A 19,755-nucleotide genomic window follows, 5' to 3' on the forward strand; every position below is an offset into this window, starting at 1 on the left:
ATATTAAGATAAACCGATTAGTGAAAGCAACACTGCCAAAGCACTCTGCATATAATAAGCTAAATCAATTTTTCAAACCTGTTCACAATGTATGTTAGCTGTTATCTCTGATAAGTGTGTAAGTTCCAGTCCAGTGTCATGACATCCAATACCCATTTCCCTTAAGAAGTCTTCATCTCATATTTGATGTAGTCCTTCATTGTGAACCTGCATAAACATGCAACAAACTGTTATTTTTAGGTGTAAGAAGATCTTTTGCATTGCAGTCAGCCAGTGGGCAGTGACATTTGTGGTGGTCATCTAAACTTAGAACCAAAACAAACAAGCAAAAAAGAAGGGTGTCTGCCTCTATGACAATTCTGTCATGTGCAAGGAATTCCACAAGCTGATCAATTTGTGATCAAGTTGCCTCTGAGTTCTTTACAAGTTTCCCCAAAATCCTATACAAGCTACCTCTAAATCCTATACTAGTTGCCTCTGAATTCTATACAAGTTCCCCCTAAATCCTATACAAGTTGTCTCTGAATTCTATACAAGTTGCCCCTAAATCCTTTACAAGTTGCCTCTGAATTCTATACAAGTTGCCCCTAAATCCTATACAAGTTGCCTAGGTTCATAACACATTGTTCTTGTAGTCATCAACCACCATGTAGGCATGGATCCCACTAGATTTGCTCTATGGTCACTGTTATGATTTGTAATTGTTGGAGATAGATAACTGGAAATCTAAATCGGTTTAACAAGTGTACTTTACTTTGGATAACTATAGAGCTATAGCAACAGCAACAAAGAAGACAGAAGCAAGATGGTTACGGTTCAGGTGTTTCAGTGAACTGATGCAATGAGAAAAAGGAGATGAAGGCAAGAAATAGAATAATCTTGCTGGTTAGTACCTTTTTCCTAGGCAGATCATATCCTTTGCCCTTGTTCATCTTCTTATGTTTTACTTGTGCATTTATTCTCTAATTTTCGCTCTTCTCTCCACTCTAATTCCCCTTCTAGATCCAGATTGATCGGGGGTGTTTCTTTCTTGCTGGAGGGTGTAGTGGCAGAGCTGTAATTTCTATGTACTATTTTATTGGGCCGAATAGCTGCTTTGTGGGTCGAATGAGTAATTATTTGATATAGCGGGTATCGGATCTTGCACCCGTTAAGGTTTGGCGGGCTCGGTAGCTGCTTTGGTTGGGTTTGCGGGTTCATTTGCGGACCCGTTTTGTTGCCTGCTATAGAAAAACAACAGAGAGCAGATATGACCCTTGGATGCAGATCCAAGGGCCCTGGATGTCGCCTGAGATGGTTCATATATTTCAGGCGACTGAAATATAGCAACTCCCATATCTTGTAAAGCTAATCCGAAAAACATGTTCTATCTCAAGATTACAACATGTAAGACATGCACATCCACCTCATCTATCAATAGCTATCCACATCATCTTTCACAAAAGTCATGTCATGTCACTAACTTTAACTTTTTAATGCAAGTTATCCACATCATCTCCCACTAGCTATCCACATCATCTTCTACCAATAGCCATGCCATGTCACTAACTTTTAACATTTTAATGCAATCTATACACATTATCTTCACTTCATTTTATTCAAAAATTCTTCACAGTCCTCGCAGCAACATGTGGTGTGTCTACTAGTTTCTTTCACGTGAGTGCCGAGTGCAACCACAAGTAAGTCCACAGGACCACAGGTACTCCAGAAACGACATTGGCTTCATTTTTGTAGAAAACAAACAAATTCGAAAACCTTGGAGTTTTGAAAAAAAATCCGTACTTCGTTTTGTTGCAAATGCTTTCCTCGCCTCTGCTCAATTTGTTGCAAAAACCAATCCACCACGCCTGCATGCATCACTCAGTCGATTCCTACTTAGTTTTGTTGATTTAATTTAAAGCCGCAACAAGTCAAACTAAGGTAGTCAAACTTGTTGTTCAAGTGTTTACGTTAGACTTATTCGTCATGATTTATGCTTCAATAAGTAGCAAAACTCGGGTTTATCAACAAAGTTAACAATGTTGGCGGAATCTCTAGGAGTCGGTCAGGGTCAGAGGCGGAGGGTAGTGGCGGCGAAACTGGGCCTCCACCCCCTTTCTGATAGAAATCCAATGACCGTACATTCTTAGCAGGTTGAACTACATGCCTATTTATTTTTTCATCAGGATTTGACACTGCAAAGATCAATCCCCCCCCTTATTCTTATGCCACGCTCTGCCACTGGTCAGGGTTATACTCACGCAAGTATGTACTACCTTCGATAAAGATCACATTGATGATATCGATGAACACGAGCTTTAACCGGTTAAGCATGTACTCATGTGAGTATCTACCTTCGATAAAGATTAAAGAGGCAGTCCCTAACTAATTGATGATCACACGCAGTGGGTTGGTTGTTTCGACACATATAATCTAGCAAGGGGTTATCATTTTCAAAAAAAAATTGAGCAAACTGAAAATCCAAGAATATGTACTGGTTTAGGAACTTTTCCTCGTTTATTTATTTCTATTGATTCTACGAGAGTTTAGAAAACAAGTCAAAAGTAACAAGACTCAATGAAGAGGCTGTATGTGGGAGCATCTTAATTACACCAGTATATATAAGTAGTACTTGCGTCAAGGTTGTCAAACCACATTGATTATAATAATCAGATTATATAATCAAATTTTGGTCTAAACACGATTGATTATACGGTGGATAATTATAATTAGAACTCTTGATTATCATAATTCCATAATGCAGCTGAGACCAGGTCATAAGAGATTATGGGTGCCAGAAGTCTTACTTGCCCCCAAGGGTGCCAGAAGTCTTACTTGCCCCCAAGGATAAGACAGGAATTTCTCACTTTAACCAACCATAATCAATTATCATATTTCATGGACTCAAACACGCTAATTATTATAATCCATAATCCTGATCCTTATTATCATAATCCTCTATATAATCCAGATTATAATAATCGAGCTATGGAACAAATAGGCCCTAAATCAGATGAGACGTAAGATCACGATCACATGATCTTAATCTTAACAGAGGTGCTAGCCCCCGAGACGTCTGGACCGATGCGCGCGGACGGATGCCCCCGTCCGCTGATTTTTCCCACCCAGCACGTATACCCCGCGCCGTCGCAGTGCCCGCGTGTCTGGAGGACTCGCCTCGCACTCGCAGATCATCCTATCCGCCTCGATTCGAGGCTGTTCGCCCCACCCCGCACTCGCCTCCCCCCCCAACGCGACGCGACCGTCGGCCCGAGCGTGCCACGCTCCCCGTCCGTCGACCCCCGGCTCGCCGCGCCCCATTCCCCGGTGCCCGGTCTATGCCACCATCACTTTCCGGGCCACCTGACTCTTCGAACAACATGAAAGATGTGCAACATGAAACACTTGAATGCAGCATACTTGTGCAACAGATGAAACATCTGGAACACACCCCTACAACATGCGTGTGAAACATATGCAACATCCAGATAAAACACTTGTAACATGAAAACACTAACTGCAACATAAGACTCAAACAGCTCAAACATTTGGAACATATTGTTACAACATATATATGAAACATATGCAACATCCAGGTAAAACACTTGCACCATGAAAACACTTACGGTAATATAAGACTCAAACAGCTGAAACATTTGGAGTATATTGTTGCAACATATCTATGAAATATATGCAACATCCAGATCAGAACATTTGCAACATACGCCTGGAACAGATAAAACATTTTAAACAAACCACTGAAACACTTCCAACATGCCTCTGAAACATTTGCAACATGTGCAACATCCTCAATCTACTTTTGCAGCATCCATATGAAACATTGCAGCATACCTCTGAAACGTCTGAAACACTTGAAGCATACGCTTGCAACATGCGCTTTTATTGCAACATCTCCTTGCTGAGGTCGCAGCGGCCACGGCGTCGACAGCGGCCATGACCTTCTGGTGGGGAACAACGGTGTTGGCAGCACCTTGGCGCTCACGGGGGACGGTGCGCAGCAGCGGGGGCACGACGAGGCGATGGAGGGGGCGCGGTGCGGGAAGGAGTGTGGCGCTGGATTGGGGAGCCGCGCGGCGCGAGATGGGGTGCGCGGTGGGGAAGACGGCAGCAGCGAGCGCACGACACAGCAGCACGCGGTGGGTATCGGAGACATGAATGCCCATTGGCCAAGATCTTACGTAATCATGAACGCATATACGGTATTCTGTTGACGCTTCTTTTATTTATTCTCTTCTTGAGCCCAGATTACTATCGAAACGAGAAGATCGATCAAAATTAAAGAGATAACTGCCTCGATCCGGTAAAATGCTACTGCACTGTCGTTAGTTATACGAAATGTACACAACTGCATTGTTCCTCCTGCATCCAAATTAATTTGGAGGGGCAAATTCAAATTCAGCAGTCTATCTCAAAAGTCAAATCTCATCACGAACAACAGTACCGGCGCGCCCTATATATAATGTACTGTACTGTACTGCTTTTTGTTAACTAATTAACCAGATCAACTAACCCTGAATGAAATGAATCCTGATGATCTGCATGCATGCATCTGTTGGTTGGTTGTTGCATTGGTCAGTATGCATGGGATCAAGGTTTTTAATTTCACCAAAATTTCGGCCACCACCGAAATTACCGAATTTCACGAAATTCGGCCGAAATTTTTTTAGAGATTAGCACATGAAGTATGTTTTTTCTAAAAAAAAATTTGGATCTAAACAAATATTAGTATGATTTATGACTACATATCTATTAAATAGAAGAATATGCAATATAAACAATAGAAAAATATAAGATTAGAGTTATATAGCACATGTATTAGTGTATTAAAAAATTTCGGAGTTTTCTTTCGGCCACCACCGAAATTACCGAATTTCGGGAAATTCGGCCGAAATTTCGTCGAAATTTTGAACCCGGCATGGGATAGATTAATAGTAGTAGTAGGCTTGCTAGCTTGGAGGCATCAGTAATTCCATTCCATCCGGCTGCTCGAGGAAGCTAATTAAGGCAAATTGAAGAAGGTAGCTAGCGCAAGGTGGTGATGAGGCGGCTGCAGAGGCGCGACAAATCCGACGCCCTCACCGGCTTGACGAGGAATTCCTCGGCGCCCTCCTCCAGGCACCGCCGGATCCTCGTCGGCGAGTTCTCCGACGACATGAGCACAACGGGGATCTCCCGCAGCTCGGCCGACTCCTTGACCCGCTTCAAGAGCTCGTACCCGCTCATCTCCGGCATGCAGTAATCCGTGATGATCATGTGCACGTTGTCACCATCCTGCTTTAATTAATTAATTAACACTTATAACAAGTACATATATATATATGTACAAACAGGGATGCCGCTATGATGGATGATGAGTTCGAGCTTGAGCTTGAGCTTACATACCAGGCTGAGAACCTCCAAGGCTCTCTTGCCGCTGTCCACCGTTGTAACTGGAGCAGCAACCCAACAAAAGATTTTGTTATTTTTCAGACCAATGCAATATGCAATGCAAGGGCGGCTAGGCTTTTATACGTACTACTAGATATGCGAAGAATATATGAAGAAGAAGAAGAAATACAATGTCCCATTGAGATATATAATGAACTCTAGTCAAGAGTAAAGATCGACTAGAGCATGCACGCACCTCGGTATTTGGAGCTGCGCAGGAGCCTGGAGATGACGGCACGGTCGACGATGCTATCGTCCACGGCCAGGACGTGCGGCGGCTCCGGCGTCACCGTCGTCGTCGACATGCCAGCTGCGGGCTCTGGTGCCTGCCTGCTACATTCCCCTCTACATGTTATACAGCACTGGCATTTTATACAGGCCAAGCCAAGGGCAGGGCTTTGGGGTGTTTGATAAGTGACTAAAGTTTTAGAGGGGTTACATGAAACGTTCGGATATTAATAAAAAATTAAATTACAGAATCCTTCAGTAATCACCTAATTAGTTTGTCATTAGCGAATGTTTATTGTAGCACTCCGTTGTCAAATCATGGACTAATTATGTTTAAAAAATCGTCTCGCAAAACCGTCTCAATCTATGCATTTAGTTTTATAAATAGTCTATATTTAATACTTCATGTATACATTAAGCATCCGTAAGACAACGACTAAAGTTGAAAAGGTGAAAGCAAACATGTTATTAGAGCTACCATCTGCTGCCCACCCAAATTAATTAATTAAAGACGTGACCGAACGACCCAGCATCGTGCATGCATTTTCTATTCGGCTTCTCGGGTCCATCCCCATGGACGATTCTAATTCAACTTGAGTGCTCCTACGTTACGACGGGTACAACATAAATTGAATAAGATATTTGTTAGTCAACTCAAAATTAAGAATATATTAATTTAATTTTTCACGTGTATTATATCATGATAATGTCTAGAAACATATTTATTATCGTAATGAATCTGAAATAAAAGCTAGGCTTGGAGTTTGTTGTCTGAAAGTTACGACAAACATCAGTTGCCTCAAATGCCGAAAATTTATTGCTAGGCATCGAATTGAATTTATCCATGCTCTGCTTGTCAAAACATATATGCTCGGACTTACAATATCCTAGCCCGCATGAGGCATGACAATAATTTATTTTTTGGGAAAAAGGTATTTATTGACAACACGCAACGTGAAGGACGACGAACGATATTATTTTTTACTTGCCTTCCAGTGTCTTCATGCGGTGATTATTTGCCTGCTAGATATAGATCGCATGAGATGCGGTGATTATTTGTCTGCTGGATATGGATCGTATGAGTGTTTTGGTCCTGCCGGATAGATGTTGACAATCCCAACATAAATTGAATGAGATGTTTGTTAGCCAAGTCAAAATCAAGAATATATCAATTCAATTTTTCACGTGTATTATACTATGATAATGTCTAGAAACACATTTATTATCGTAATGAATCTGAAATAAAAGCTAGGCTTGGAGCTTGTTGTCTGAAAGTTACGACAAACATCAGTTGTCTTAAAGGCTGAAAATTTATTGCTAGGCATCAAATTGAATTTATCCATACTCTGCCTTGCCGAAACATGTATACTTGGACTTACAATATCCATATCCGCATGAGGCATGGCAATAATTTATTTTTGGGGGAAAAAAGTATTTGTTGTCAACACGCAACGCGAAGGACGACGAACGAGATTTGGATGACGATCATGATCATTGCGTGGTGATATTCCAATAAATTCTTTTCTCTTCCTATAATTCTCTTTCCGTTTTATTCCATTTTATTTACTTGCCTTCCGGTGTCTCCATGCGGTGATTATTTGCCTGTCGGATATGGATCGCATGAGATGCTGTGATTATTTGCCTGCCGGATATGGATCGCATGAGTGTTTTGGTCCTGCCGGATAGATATTGGCAATCCGTATGTTTTAGTTGTAGATAGACATGCGGTGATTATTTGCCTATCGGATATAGATCGCATGAGATGCGGTGATTATTTATCTGCCGGATATGGATCGCATGAGTGTTTTGTCCTGCCAAGTAGATATTAACAATCCGTATGTTTTAGTTGTAGAGATAGAGATTCTGTACTACCATGTTTTCACATGGCGTAAGTTACAAGATGCACGATGATAAGGCCGGGGCCGGCCATCACCCGGCTAGCTCATCTACAAACAACATCAAAAGGTCAAATATGATCACATGAAACATAACATAGGGCTGGGATGGGATTAAACAACAGGCTCGATCTCATCCATTTCCCTCTAGATCAAGCGTTCGAGCTAGTCACGCCTCATTAGGTTTTATCACACCTAGTCACACACAACCTCTAGCTACATCTCAACGCATCCATTTCTTTTATGTATAAACGACATAAATATATAGTGATTTTCTAGCCTATCTCAAGCCTTGGCTAAGCCTAAATAACAAGTATATATACCCATGCTTCTTTTACTTTCATAACTTTCCATCACATTTAGCCCCACCTGGAATGCGGGAATTTTTCTCTGTTTCCTGCATTTTTCTTGTGTGTGAAATTTCTGTGTTCCAAAGAGACCTTTAGTGCTTAATTCTTTTCTTATATATTGCTGTTATCAATAAAAACAGGGGGGCTGGGCTGGGAGGGGAGTTCAAAAACAAAGAAAGAAGAAGGGCATCCCTTGATAACCTTATAACGAGCCCTCTAGGGCTCTAGGTACGATGTCAGCTTAGGGAGCTCACCAAACAGCAGGTGCACTAAGACAACCAAAGCTGCAAGAGTAACAAATCCTTAAGCACCACAGAAAAAATAAAGGATAATCGTTTGCGCACGAACAATCCACATTCCGCATATCCGGGATGGAATCTTTTGGATATTTTTCTTTGTGCGCAGCAACTACTACTCCCATCCACCCCTGTTCTACAACTGAGCTGGCAAAAGCATGCAATGATTCACAACCTAATGGAAAATTAATAGCTTGGAGATTCTGAAATGTGATGGCTGACCTGATGCCGGAGAAGTGAGGAGCCTTTTCTCTAAAATAACTCCTCAAGTCAGTTTCTCCGCACCTGGACTTCCATACAGACAGAAGGCCACAATGCAACCAGGACATGGCTTGTGGCAGCAACGTGATTGGTCTCAGAAGAGGGATCAATCACTGCCACTGATCGATCTTGGGAGCTGCAACCTTTTTCTTTATGGAACATTATAGTATTGCAGTACCATACTTCAGAAGTGGCCAAGTGATCTTAGGTGTTCAAACAGGAGCCGCTGCTCGAGTCAAGAGCGAACATCAGAAGCAAAAGGTCAACTCAAGACAAATACATCTCAAATGTTGCTTCTGAACAATAAAAGAACTAGAAGAATATAACATGTTTTCCTTTGAGCCTCAATTCAAATTCAACGCAGAGTAGGAAAAACAGTATGTAGATGGTTCCAAAGGTTCAGTTCAGGTTGAGATCCAATGCAATGTGTTCTGAAACATTCCGTTCTTCACTGCAGCAACGGTGATGTAGAATTAGTGTAGAGGACAATTGTATGTTTTAATTTTGATCAATGTTGGAACTAAGGCATGCAATTGTTATTATTATGTTTATGTTCTCACTCTATATGAATTGTGTTTTCAGACGGATACAACTTGATGGGTTGTATCAAAGAGATCCCCACTCTCAAAGGTGATAACTACACGGAGTGGAAGAAAAAGATTGACCTAGCCTTTATCTTGGCTGAGGTGGACTGGGTAGTCACCTCACCGTGTCCCACTGAGCCTGTGGCACCGGTGAGGGAGACAAACGAGGCTGATGCCACTTGGGCAACCAGAGAGAGGAATTTTGCATCCCAAAAGATGTCCTATAACCTTGAGCATAGGAAGTGGGTCACTGCCAACAAGAAATGTTTGGCTGTGATAAAGAACACGATTGAGCCTGCAATTGTGGGCTCAATCTCAGAGTGTGACACGGTCACCGAGTACCTTGATAGAATAAAGAGTCAGTTCACTAGCTCTTCAAAGACATATGCTACCCAGTTGATAAAGCAGCTGGTGATAGAGAGGTACTCTGGTAATGGTGGCATAAGAGAGCACATACTAAGGATGAGCAATTTGGCATCCAAGCTAAAACCAATGGATCTGGCTCTCAAGGAAGAGTTTGTTATCCATCTGATTTTTGCTTTCTTGCCAAAAGAGTTTGACACTTTTGTTGTCAACTACAACATATAGCGCGAGAAGTGGGACATGAAGAGGCTCATGGCTATATGTGTGCAAGAGGAGGAGAGAATGAAAGCTGTCAATGGTGGCACTATCAATTATCTTAAAGACAACAAGAAAAAGAATATTAATGCTAACTGCTCCTCAAAGTCAAAGGAAAAGGGTCCCATGCTGCATCAGCCTCAACAGAACAAGTTCACAGTAGAGAAAGACCAGTGTCTCTATTGCAAGAAAACGGGACATTATAAGAAAGATTGTCCCGATTACTTAAAGATGATCATGACAAAGAAATGTGAGAACATTATTACGTTCATAAATAAATACCTATATGTACAGTATTCAAAATATACTTGTTGATTGACTCAGGTGCAACTGTTCATGTTGCTAATTCTTTACAGGGATTCCGTTCGACGAGAACTACGCAAAGAAGCGAAAGACACGTTAAAGTTGCAAATAGAGTCCGAGCAGATGTTGAAGCCATTGGCGATCTTTCTCTAGAACTTGCTGATGGTTTCACATTTTTACTGAGAGATGTACTTTATGTTCCCTCCCTACAGAGTAGCTTGATTAGTGTTTCATGCTTGGACAATGATGGATATGATTGCCATTTTAGAAATAGCAAATGTAAGATAACATTTAATAATGCATGTGTTGGTCTTGTTATCTTACAAAATAAGCTTTATTTGTTATCACTACGTGATGATGTGAATGTTGTATGCGATGATGGGAACGTTGCGTGCGACAATGAGAATGTATCATCGTCTGCGGATGTAAACAAAAAACGAAAAAGAGCTCACGATGCATTGTCGAAATTATGGCACTGTCGTTTAGGCCATATTTCGAGGGGGAGAATAGAAAGACTAGTTAAGAATGATATTCTTCCTCTATTAGAGCTCTCAGATTTAGAACAATGCAGAGAATGCATAAAAGGAAAGTATGTAAAGAAAATTAAGAAAGATGTCAAACGAAGCGCAAGAATTTTATAGATTATTCACACAGACATCTGTGGTCCGTTTCCTGTAAAGAGTGTGGATGGTTATGATTCGTTCATAACATTCATAGATGATTACTTCCATTATGGCTACATTTATCCAATCAAAGAAAGAACAGAAGCGTTGGATAAATTTAAGATATTTAAGGCAGAAGTTGAAAACCAACATAATTTAAAGATTAAGATAGTCAGGTCCGACCGTGGGGGGAGTACTACGGTCGGTGATGAGGACATGACCTCCATACATATAACCATGCTTGGAGAACCATATGGAGACCAAGAAGATCAGCGAGGGTGTCCTAACCGAGAAGGAGGCCCGAAGCTCATCCGGTTCGAGTCCCTAAGGTGGAGACCCAAATCAAGTTCGAGTCCGGCTCGGGCTCCAGGACCCGTCTGCTTTAAACTGGTCACCAGGACGCATCCGAACTCCATTTTCGATGATCCACATATGGATAGAAAGCTAATTGGATAAGGAAGCCAACCCAATTAGTCTCACGTCAAAAGTCTTTCGGAATCAACGGGAATCGTCGAAACAAGTCAGCGTCCAGAATCTGTCAGAGTGCTGCGACGCTGTCTTTTGATCCGTTGGACCGTGTATCGTGTTTGGGCCTATTAAGGGGCGCGTCCAGGGGGGTGACGTCCCAGACTCTAAATATCAGTCGTCGTTCTCCTTAGGGTTTGGGTTTTGTTTAGTTCTAGATTTCTTCGTGAAACAGACGTCGTTTTGCTGCAACTGTCACCGCCAAGGCCGCTTGCTATGAACCAGGGCCTCAGTTCTTGATCTTGTTCGCCTGTGGCGATTAGTCCTTTCGAATAAAGACTTGAACTCCTTCTTGTTATCATAAGCCTCATATTTATTTGCAATTTCAGATTGCATTCATCCCATTCTTGCTTGTGTTCTCGATTCGCTTGCAGGAAAGCCTTTTCGGCGAGGTCAATCGCGTTCGCGTGGTTGATAACCAACGGAGCTGTGGTGTAACGGTTGTGGGGGTCCGAATCAGTTTTGGTCGAAGCCTAGATCGTGAACGTCAAGTCTCCATCAATCGACGTTATCATACCTTTTGGAAGATCGGGTCTAGTCTACATCAAGTGGTATCAGAGCCCTTGTTGCCCGTTAGGTATAACTTTGTTTTTCTCTTTAGATTGTTACTGTTTTTGCATTACCTATAGTCCACAAAAAACCAAAAAAATATACACCACCACATATTTTCTGTCCTATAGCCTTGTTGTGCCGTGCAATTTCGCCTCTGTGTCGCGTGGTTGAGTTTGTGCCCTAAGTCAAGCTCTGGTTGCTGGTTTTAGATCGTTTTTGAGTTCAGTTTGTGTTTTTCCCTTTGTTTTTCATCATAATCCGTGAACATCTCCAAGTCTTGTTGAGTTTCATTTGTATCCATCAAACCCTAGTCCACGCCATCTAATTTCCTACACTTGTCTTCACTGTTTCCATCAAATCATTGCTGTCGTGACTAATTTTGCGCGCATTGTTCCCGTTTTGTCCTCTAATTCGGAGCCCGTTCTTAAAACTGGTCTAGTTTTCGCATACGAACTCGGATTTCGACGTTCCATATATCAAAATCGATCAGAAAAAAATTTCGGATCCGTTCATCCCCCACTATGCTGGGGTCGGAGATTTTTATTTTGGTCAAAAAGTGGTCACAAGATCCTCTTTTCGTGGTCACAAGGTTTTTGTCGATTTCGAGCACGTCTTCTAAAAATTCCATAGGCCACGTCTTTCACTTGTTTAAGCTCATATTTTCTGTGGTTACTTCTTTTGTGCTCCTAAGTGAAGAAAAATATCAAAAAAAAAATAAAAAAAAAAAAGTCAAAATTTCTCAAAAAACGACAACCCAAAAAAATAGAAAAGAGAGAGGGGCAAAAGAGGAACAATATCTAGAGGAGCACATAGAGCGCCATTTGAGCTGTGTTTGCGTGTGCTGATTTCTACCTTGTTCCTAATCATATTCTTGCTGTTCACATCACTTGATACATCTGGTACTTGGAACGTGAGTAGACCAGCAACTAAGACAAGTACTTGGGATACTTATTCAGCTTTACCATTCAGTTACGAATTTTGCTATTCCTTGCTACTATATTGTGCCTGTCCAAGCTCCACTTTCTTCTAACCAAGTATAGGTTCACCTTGCAACTGTTACACTCAAGCTACAACGGTATCACAGTCACCGACCGATTACACCGCATGTTGCTTTGGTAAGAATACTTGTAAGACCATGGTAAGACGCTTGAGAGTGTGTGACTTTACTCCTTGACCACATCCTATAGTAGTTCATAGGAAAATACATACTTGTGTGTTTTCTTGTTTGATTCTAACAATGACAGGTTGTTCATACCCACCAACTTATGATGGTATAGGTGCTGACGAGTACATGGAGTGGGAAATTGTCATAGATAACATATTTGCTTCTCGCTTTATGTGTCCAAAGAGGAAAGTAAAAAATGCATCTAGTGTTTTGCAACATTCTACTTTATCTTGGTAGGAGTCTTTAGATCCTTCTGATAAACCTCAAACTTGGAATGATATGAAAGATCTTATGAGAGAAAATTTTGTTAATCCATCTCTTGTAATTAATTCAAATGATGAGGTGCATCAACTAGATCAATCTCTTATTATTCCTCCTACTATGCCTAACCTTTTACAGGACAATGTACAAAAGAGCAAGGATGACGTGACAGAAAATAAGATGCTCACAGTCTCATGTGATAATTCAGAACCATCAACTATTACTCCTGCTGAACATGAGAGCAAAGGTAAAGCCCACGATGCTAAACTTACGGAAGATGAGAGTTCTCTTAATGTGCTGAATTTTTCCACCAATCATGCTATGATAGAGCAAATTTTAGTGGAGCCTTCGCTTGATTTACCTTTGTCACAAGATGATTTGCTTGATGTTTTGTGACAAAGATGACTTGCATGATGATATTTATGTTATACCCATACAATCATTGAAGAATGATCATGCTATATGTGTGCTGAAATCGAGCACTTGTGCTGAAAATAGACTTGTTATTCATAATGCTAGTGAAGTTGACGAGCCGAAATTGTTGTCTTCTTTAAATACTTTGGGTTACATTGAATTTGATGTTCCGTGTAATCTTAGTTCTTTAGAGGAGAAATTTTATGCATATGCTAATTTACCGTGGTTCTCTAGACATACATATCATGTTTTTGGTAAATATAGCAACCAAGGGCAATATTTGGTACAACAAGTTTACATTTGTACAAATCTGAATTCTTCTTTTGTTGTGCAAAGTAATGATCAACTAGAGGATAGTAAAATCAACATTGTTGTTATGCCATATTCCTCTAGTTTTGCTTTTCGAACACAAATGGAATCCAAAGAAAGGGAGCATATGTTTCTTGTTAGTACTAATCTTTTACAGGATAGTATTGGCAAAGATCGTGTGTATTTCAATCGAGCAGACTACATGTCTGTAGAACAAGACATGATACAAACCTGGACATATGGTCATATTCTTTCTCACAACATTGTCCATTTTCATTATTTTGGAAACCTCGATTGTCCTCATGTTGTGTAGGATCGACTTCAAACAAAATCGACGTCGAGGACGGCTTTTCGTCAAGAAAGGGAGGATGATAAGGACATGACCTCCATACATATGACCATGCTTGGAGAACCATATGGAGACCAAGGAGATCAGCGAGGGTGTCCTAACCGAGAAGGAGGCCTGAAGCTCATCCGGTTCGAGTCCCCAAGGTGGAGACCCAAATCAAGTTCGAGTCCGGCTCGGGCTCCAGGACTAGTCTGTCTTAAACTGGTCACCTAGGACGCATCCGGACTCCGTTTTTGATGATCCACATATGGATGGAAAACTAATTGGATAAGGAAGCCAACCCAATTGGTCTCACGTCAAAAGCCTTTCGAAATCAACGGGAATTATCAAAACAAGTCAGTGTCCAGAATCTATCAGGGTGCTGCGACACCGTCTTTTGATCCGTTGGACCGTGTATCGTGTTTGAGCCCATTAGAGGGCACGTCCAGGGGGTGACGTTCAAGACTCTATAAATACCAGCCATCGCTCTCCTTAGGGTTTGGGTTTAGTTTAGTTCTAGATTTCTTCGTGAAACAGACGTCGTTTTGCTACAACTGTCGCCGCCAAAGCCGCTTGCTGTGAACCAGGGCCCCAGTTCTTGATCTTGTTCGCCTGTGGCGATTAGTCCTTTCGAATAAAGACTTGAACTCCTTCTTGTTATCATAAGCCTCATATTTATTTGCAATTTCAGATTGCGTTCATCTCGTTCTTGCTTATATTCTCGATTCGCTTGTAGAAAAGCCTTCTCGGCGAGGTCAATCGCGTTCGCGTGGTTGATAACCAACAGAGCTGTGGTGTAACGGTTGTGGGAGTCCAAATCAGTCTTGGTTCGAAGCCTAGATCGTGAACGTCGAGTCTCTATCAATCGATGCTATCATACCTTTTAGAAGATTGAGCCTAGTCTACATCAATCGGCATACTCCATATGGCCAAGTTCCTGGACCTTTTGCAAGGTTATTATAGGAGAATGGCATAGTAGCTCAGTATTCTACACCAGGCGAACCTCAGCAGAATGGAGTAGCTGAAAGACGCAATCATACCTTGATGGATGTGGTGCGTAGTATGATAAGTTACTCCACCTTACCGTTGAGCCTGTGGATGGAGGCGTTAAAAACCGCCATTCATATTCTCAATAGAGTACCAAGTAAGTTGGTGACCAAAACACCGTATGAGTTGTGGACAGGAAGAGTACTGTCGGGTACCATAAAACGGGGTACCCCTAGCGTATATCGAAAGAGCCACTTCAACCCTATAAAAAACAAAGCCAGAAGGTAAGCCATTGGTTGATTACCGGCCCCGTCCGGGCCGGCCGGCTCTTCGCCTCGCCTTCGGCCACGCACGGGAGGTCTCGATGGCCTGACGAATCTCCGCCTCGTGCGAGGCCACGCACGGGAGGCCTCAACAAGGAACCCCTTCTCCGTCTCGCCCGAGGCCCCGCGCGTACGGCCTCGGACGAGACAGCGATTCTCCGTATCGCTCGAGGCTGGCTCGGCAATAGCCCGTCGCCCTCGCCTCGACCCGTCTTCCCGACAACGCGCCGCATCCCATTAATGCGTCAACCACTCCCGCAATCTCAGCCGAGCGACGGCTCGACACCGCGGAGTGGTCGACGGGACGGGAGGTCATACCGATGCCATACCGACCAGAGCAGGACGGGGTAGGGGTTACCAGCCACTACGCACTAGTCCTGTACCCACGATCGGCACCCAAACTACACTGTGCCACCTAATCCTTGCCCCTGGAATAGCGCGACATGGGGAGTCACGTCCGGGTCACTATAGCCCTGGAATCAGCATGCGAGCCCGACCGCTCTCTCCAAAGCCTCGGTAATCTACTGCAGGGTCTCGGCAAACACGGGATTCACGACTGCTGAGCCTCCCACGATGGCTCGGCCTCGACACCAACTAAGCCTCGGCCTCTCGCGCCGTCGACACGCAGTGACCAGCACGCCAACTGCCGCGCCCGCTTCAAGGTAACACTGGAGCTCCCACAACGCACAGGATCGGATGTGACCAGCGACGTTGCCCCAGTACTTAAGGACAGACCACTCCGTCGACCGCGTCGCCACAGGAACAGGCTACAGGGCTCGGACATGTCGCCTTTGTCCGCACGACGTCGTGTAGCTAGCGAATGTATTACCCTCGTCCCCCCTTCAACTATAAAAGGGAGGGACCTGGACCGTTTCCAGGGGGGATGGGACACTTACGATTAGGCCTAGGCTCACGCAACGAACTCACGCGTATACGCACGAACGAACACCCAAGCTCTCCCACGGCTTGAGATCAACATCTCAAGCAATCCACGCCGCACCACAAAGAGACCTGGGACTAAGCCCCCTCTCTCGCCCTGCTTGTAACCCCCTACTATGAGCATTTCGGTGCAAGGAATACAAGATCGATCCCTTGAACTGGACGTAGGGTACCCATTACCCGAACCAGTATAAACTTTGTGTCTCTTTGCATCACCATCCGGAATTGGAAACACGCAGTATAAATTTACTAGTGGGTTGAGGACCCGCCGGTCCAAAACACCGACAAGTACCCTCACTAAACCACTTACGTGTGTGGGGGAGTCCTACTGAGGCTAAAGTATTTAACCCAAACATTGGAAAGCTAGATCCCAAAACAGTAAGTTGTCATTTCATTGGCTACCTAGAAAAGTCAAAAGGTTTTCGTTTCTACTATCTAGACAGACATACAAAGTTTGTGGAAACGAGACACGCTATCTTCCTAGAGGATAAAATGATGAGGGGGAGCATGGTAGCTCGAGAAATTGACCTTGAAGAGAAGCGGGTGTATGCGCCCACTCCAATAATTCATGAGCCATTTTTCTCACTACCTGCTGTCGCTGCACCAACAGTACAAGATACTGTGGTGCCAGCACCTGTTGTTATTTCGCCTGTGGCAACAATGAATGATGATGAGGAACTTGTTCTTTACGATCCTGTACAACCTATTGCCACATGAGGGGGAGCAACAACAGCCTCAAACAGAAGATGTGCCAAATGTGGAGGCCCCTCGAAGGTCTCGAAGAGTTAGAAGATCAGCTATTCCTGCTGACTATGAAGTATACAATATTGAGGAATTTCAAATGGAGGATGATCCCACCTCATTTGAAAAAGCCATGAGAAGTGATCATGCATCAAAGTGGCTTGAGGCCATGGAAGATGAAATGAAATCAATGAATGCCAATAAAGTTTGGGACTTGAAAATAATTTCTAAAGGAGTCAAAATAGTAGGCTGTAAATGGGTCTACAAAACAAAACTTGACTCTCAAGGGAATATAGAGAGATATAAAGCGCGACTTGTGGTAAAAGGCTTTACGTAAAGAGAAGGGATTGATTACAATCAGACCTTTTCTCCAGTCTCATGTAAAGATTCCTTCAGAATCATAATGACATTAGTGACACATTACGATTTAGAATTACATCAGATGGATATAAAGACGGCATTTCTCAATGGAGACTTGGAGGAAAATGTTTACATGGCACAACCGAAAGGTTTTGTCATGGAAGGAAAAGAACGAATGGGATGCCGCTTAAAGAAATCCATTTATGGATTAAAACAAGCTTCAATACAGTGGTACTTGAAGTTTGATCAGACAATAAGGAATTTTGGGTTTAAAGAGAATGTTGAGGACAATTGTGTCTATGCAAAGTTTAAGAATGGAAAATTCATCTTCCTTGTCCTGTATGTGGACGACATCTTACTTGCTAGTAGTGATGTCAGTCTACTACTGGAGACAAAGAAGTTTTTGTCCTCAAAATTTGATATGAAAGATCTTGGTGAAGCCTTGTTTGTTCTAGGGATCGAGATTCACCGAGATAGAAGTAAAGGGGTATTAGGACTGTCACAAAAGGCATACATAAAAAGAATCTTAAAGAAATTCAGTATGCACAAATGTAGTCCCTCACCTGCTCCTATAGTCGAGGACGACAGATATGGGGATTTTCAATACCCCAGGAACCAATATGAAATCGATCAAATGAAAGTGGTTTCATATGCTTCAGCTGTCGGAAGCTTGCAATATGCTAATGTATGCGCCCTGACTTAGCATTTGTTATCGGGTTACTTGGCAGATTCCAGAACAATCCTGGAACAGAACGCTGGAAATTAGTAAAGAAAGTCTTGTGTTATTTGCAAGGAACGAAAAGTCTCATGATGACGTATAGAAGATCTACTTCACTCCATATAGTGGGATATTCATATTCTGATTATGCGGGAGATGATAGAAAATCAACGTCTAGATATGTATTCACTCTCGCAGGGAGAGCTATTTCATGAAAAAGCTCAAAGCAAACCATCACTACATCGTCCACAATGTATGCCGAGTTTGTAGCGTGTTATGAGGCAACGGGGCAGGTGAACTGGCTAAAGAAGTTCATACCCGATTTGAAGGTGGTTGATGACATCTATAGACCACTTAAGTTATACTACGATAATAATCCAGCAGTACAGTATGCTCACAACAATAAGTTAAGTGGTGCTGCCAAACACATTGACATAAAGTATTATGTTGTAAAAGATAAAGTCCGGGATCATGTCATAAGTCTTGAGCATATAAGTACCGAAAAGATACTTGCGGATCCGCTTACAGAAGGCTTACCACCCAACGTGTTTAGAGAACATGTAGCCGGCATGGGTTTAAGAGAAAGCCTATAATTTCTGGACAAAAGAAGGCCTAAAGATAAGTATCTATTTCAAAACAAAGTGGTATGTTGTAGCTGTTAAATCTATCGGCAATTGACCGTGACGATGAAACATGCTCTATGCGCTAATCTATAATGGAATGAACAAAAGTAAATGATATGAAATTGAAAGATGGTAGGAGATTAAGGGGGAGATTGTTAGGTTGATCTCTAATCCCAAACTGGGCCCAACGGCCCAGTTGAGCCTTTGATCCGTGCCCTGATCGGGGGCGACCAGTCCACTATAGCTGGAGGGCCCCTGTCACACTGCGCAATAAATAGAGGTGGGGGCCGACGACTCAAGTCACGAGGTTCGCCTAAGCCGAACTCTCCACTGACATCTAAACCCTAATCCGATCTAGAGGGCGTGCAGCCAGTGACGGGAAGCACCTCCGCCACCAGCCGCGCCGCCACCGAACTGCGTCACCGCCACCACTGCACTGCGCCACCACCCGTCTTCCCCGACCGTCGCTGCCCTGGCGCAGACATCGACTCCATGGCGGACGCGAGCAGATCCTCCTCCACTGCGGTGTCAGGTTTGACACGTCCATCTTCTACCTCTCATTTTCTCTCGTTCTACCTACTGTTAATGTACTAGTAGATGTTTTAGAATTCATGATTCTATTTAACAGCAAGTATCCGGCTAGATCTATGCTACTAGTGATCCTATCAGTACAACTGTCAAGGGCAGCGATGCCCAGGGTAGGAGGACCTCGACTACGCAGATCGTAGTCTCGGTCCGTGGTTGCCGGCAGGGTTATTCCCCCACGCCGAGCTTCAACGTCGACTGGGGTATGCCCCCCCTGGCCGCCGGCTTAAGGAGAGAGAGAGAGGAGATTAGATGGGAATAATCTTTGTTAATTCCAAAGGCTACTGCCGTACAACATATA

At 43.0% G+C, this 19,755-nt stretch overlaps 1 protein-coding gene across 1 annotated transcript; it reads right to left on the reverse strand.

Moving 5' to 3' along the window:
• Positions 1–5,009: 5,009 nt before the first annotated feature.
• Positions 5,010–5,736, reverse strand: LOC136464895 (two-component response regulator ORR3-like). Its single transcript, XM_066463844.1, has 3 exons — positions 5,624–5,736; positions 5,383–5,429; positions 5,010–5,271 (listed from the first exon to the last, which is right to left on the reverse strand). Exons 1-3 carry the CDS (start codon positions 5,730–5,732, stop codon positions 5,023–5,025), a joined length of 405 nt encoding a protein of 134 aa, XP_066319941.1. The 5' UTR covers positions 5,733–5,736; the 3' UTR covers positions 5,010–5,022.
• Positions 5,737–19,755: the final 14,019 nt, after the last annotated feature.

The sequence above is a fragment of the Miscanthus floridulus genome, chromosome 7 (assembly GCF_019320115.1).
Source record: "Miscanthus floridulus cultivar M001 chromosome 7, ASM1932011v1, whole genome shotgun sequence".
In the NCBI taxonomy this organism is placed as follows: Eukaryota; Viridiplantae; Streptophyta; class Magnoliopsida; order Poales; family Poaceae; genus Miscanthus; species Miscanthus floridulus.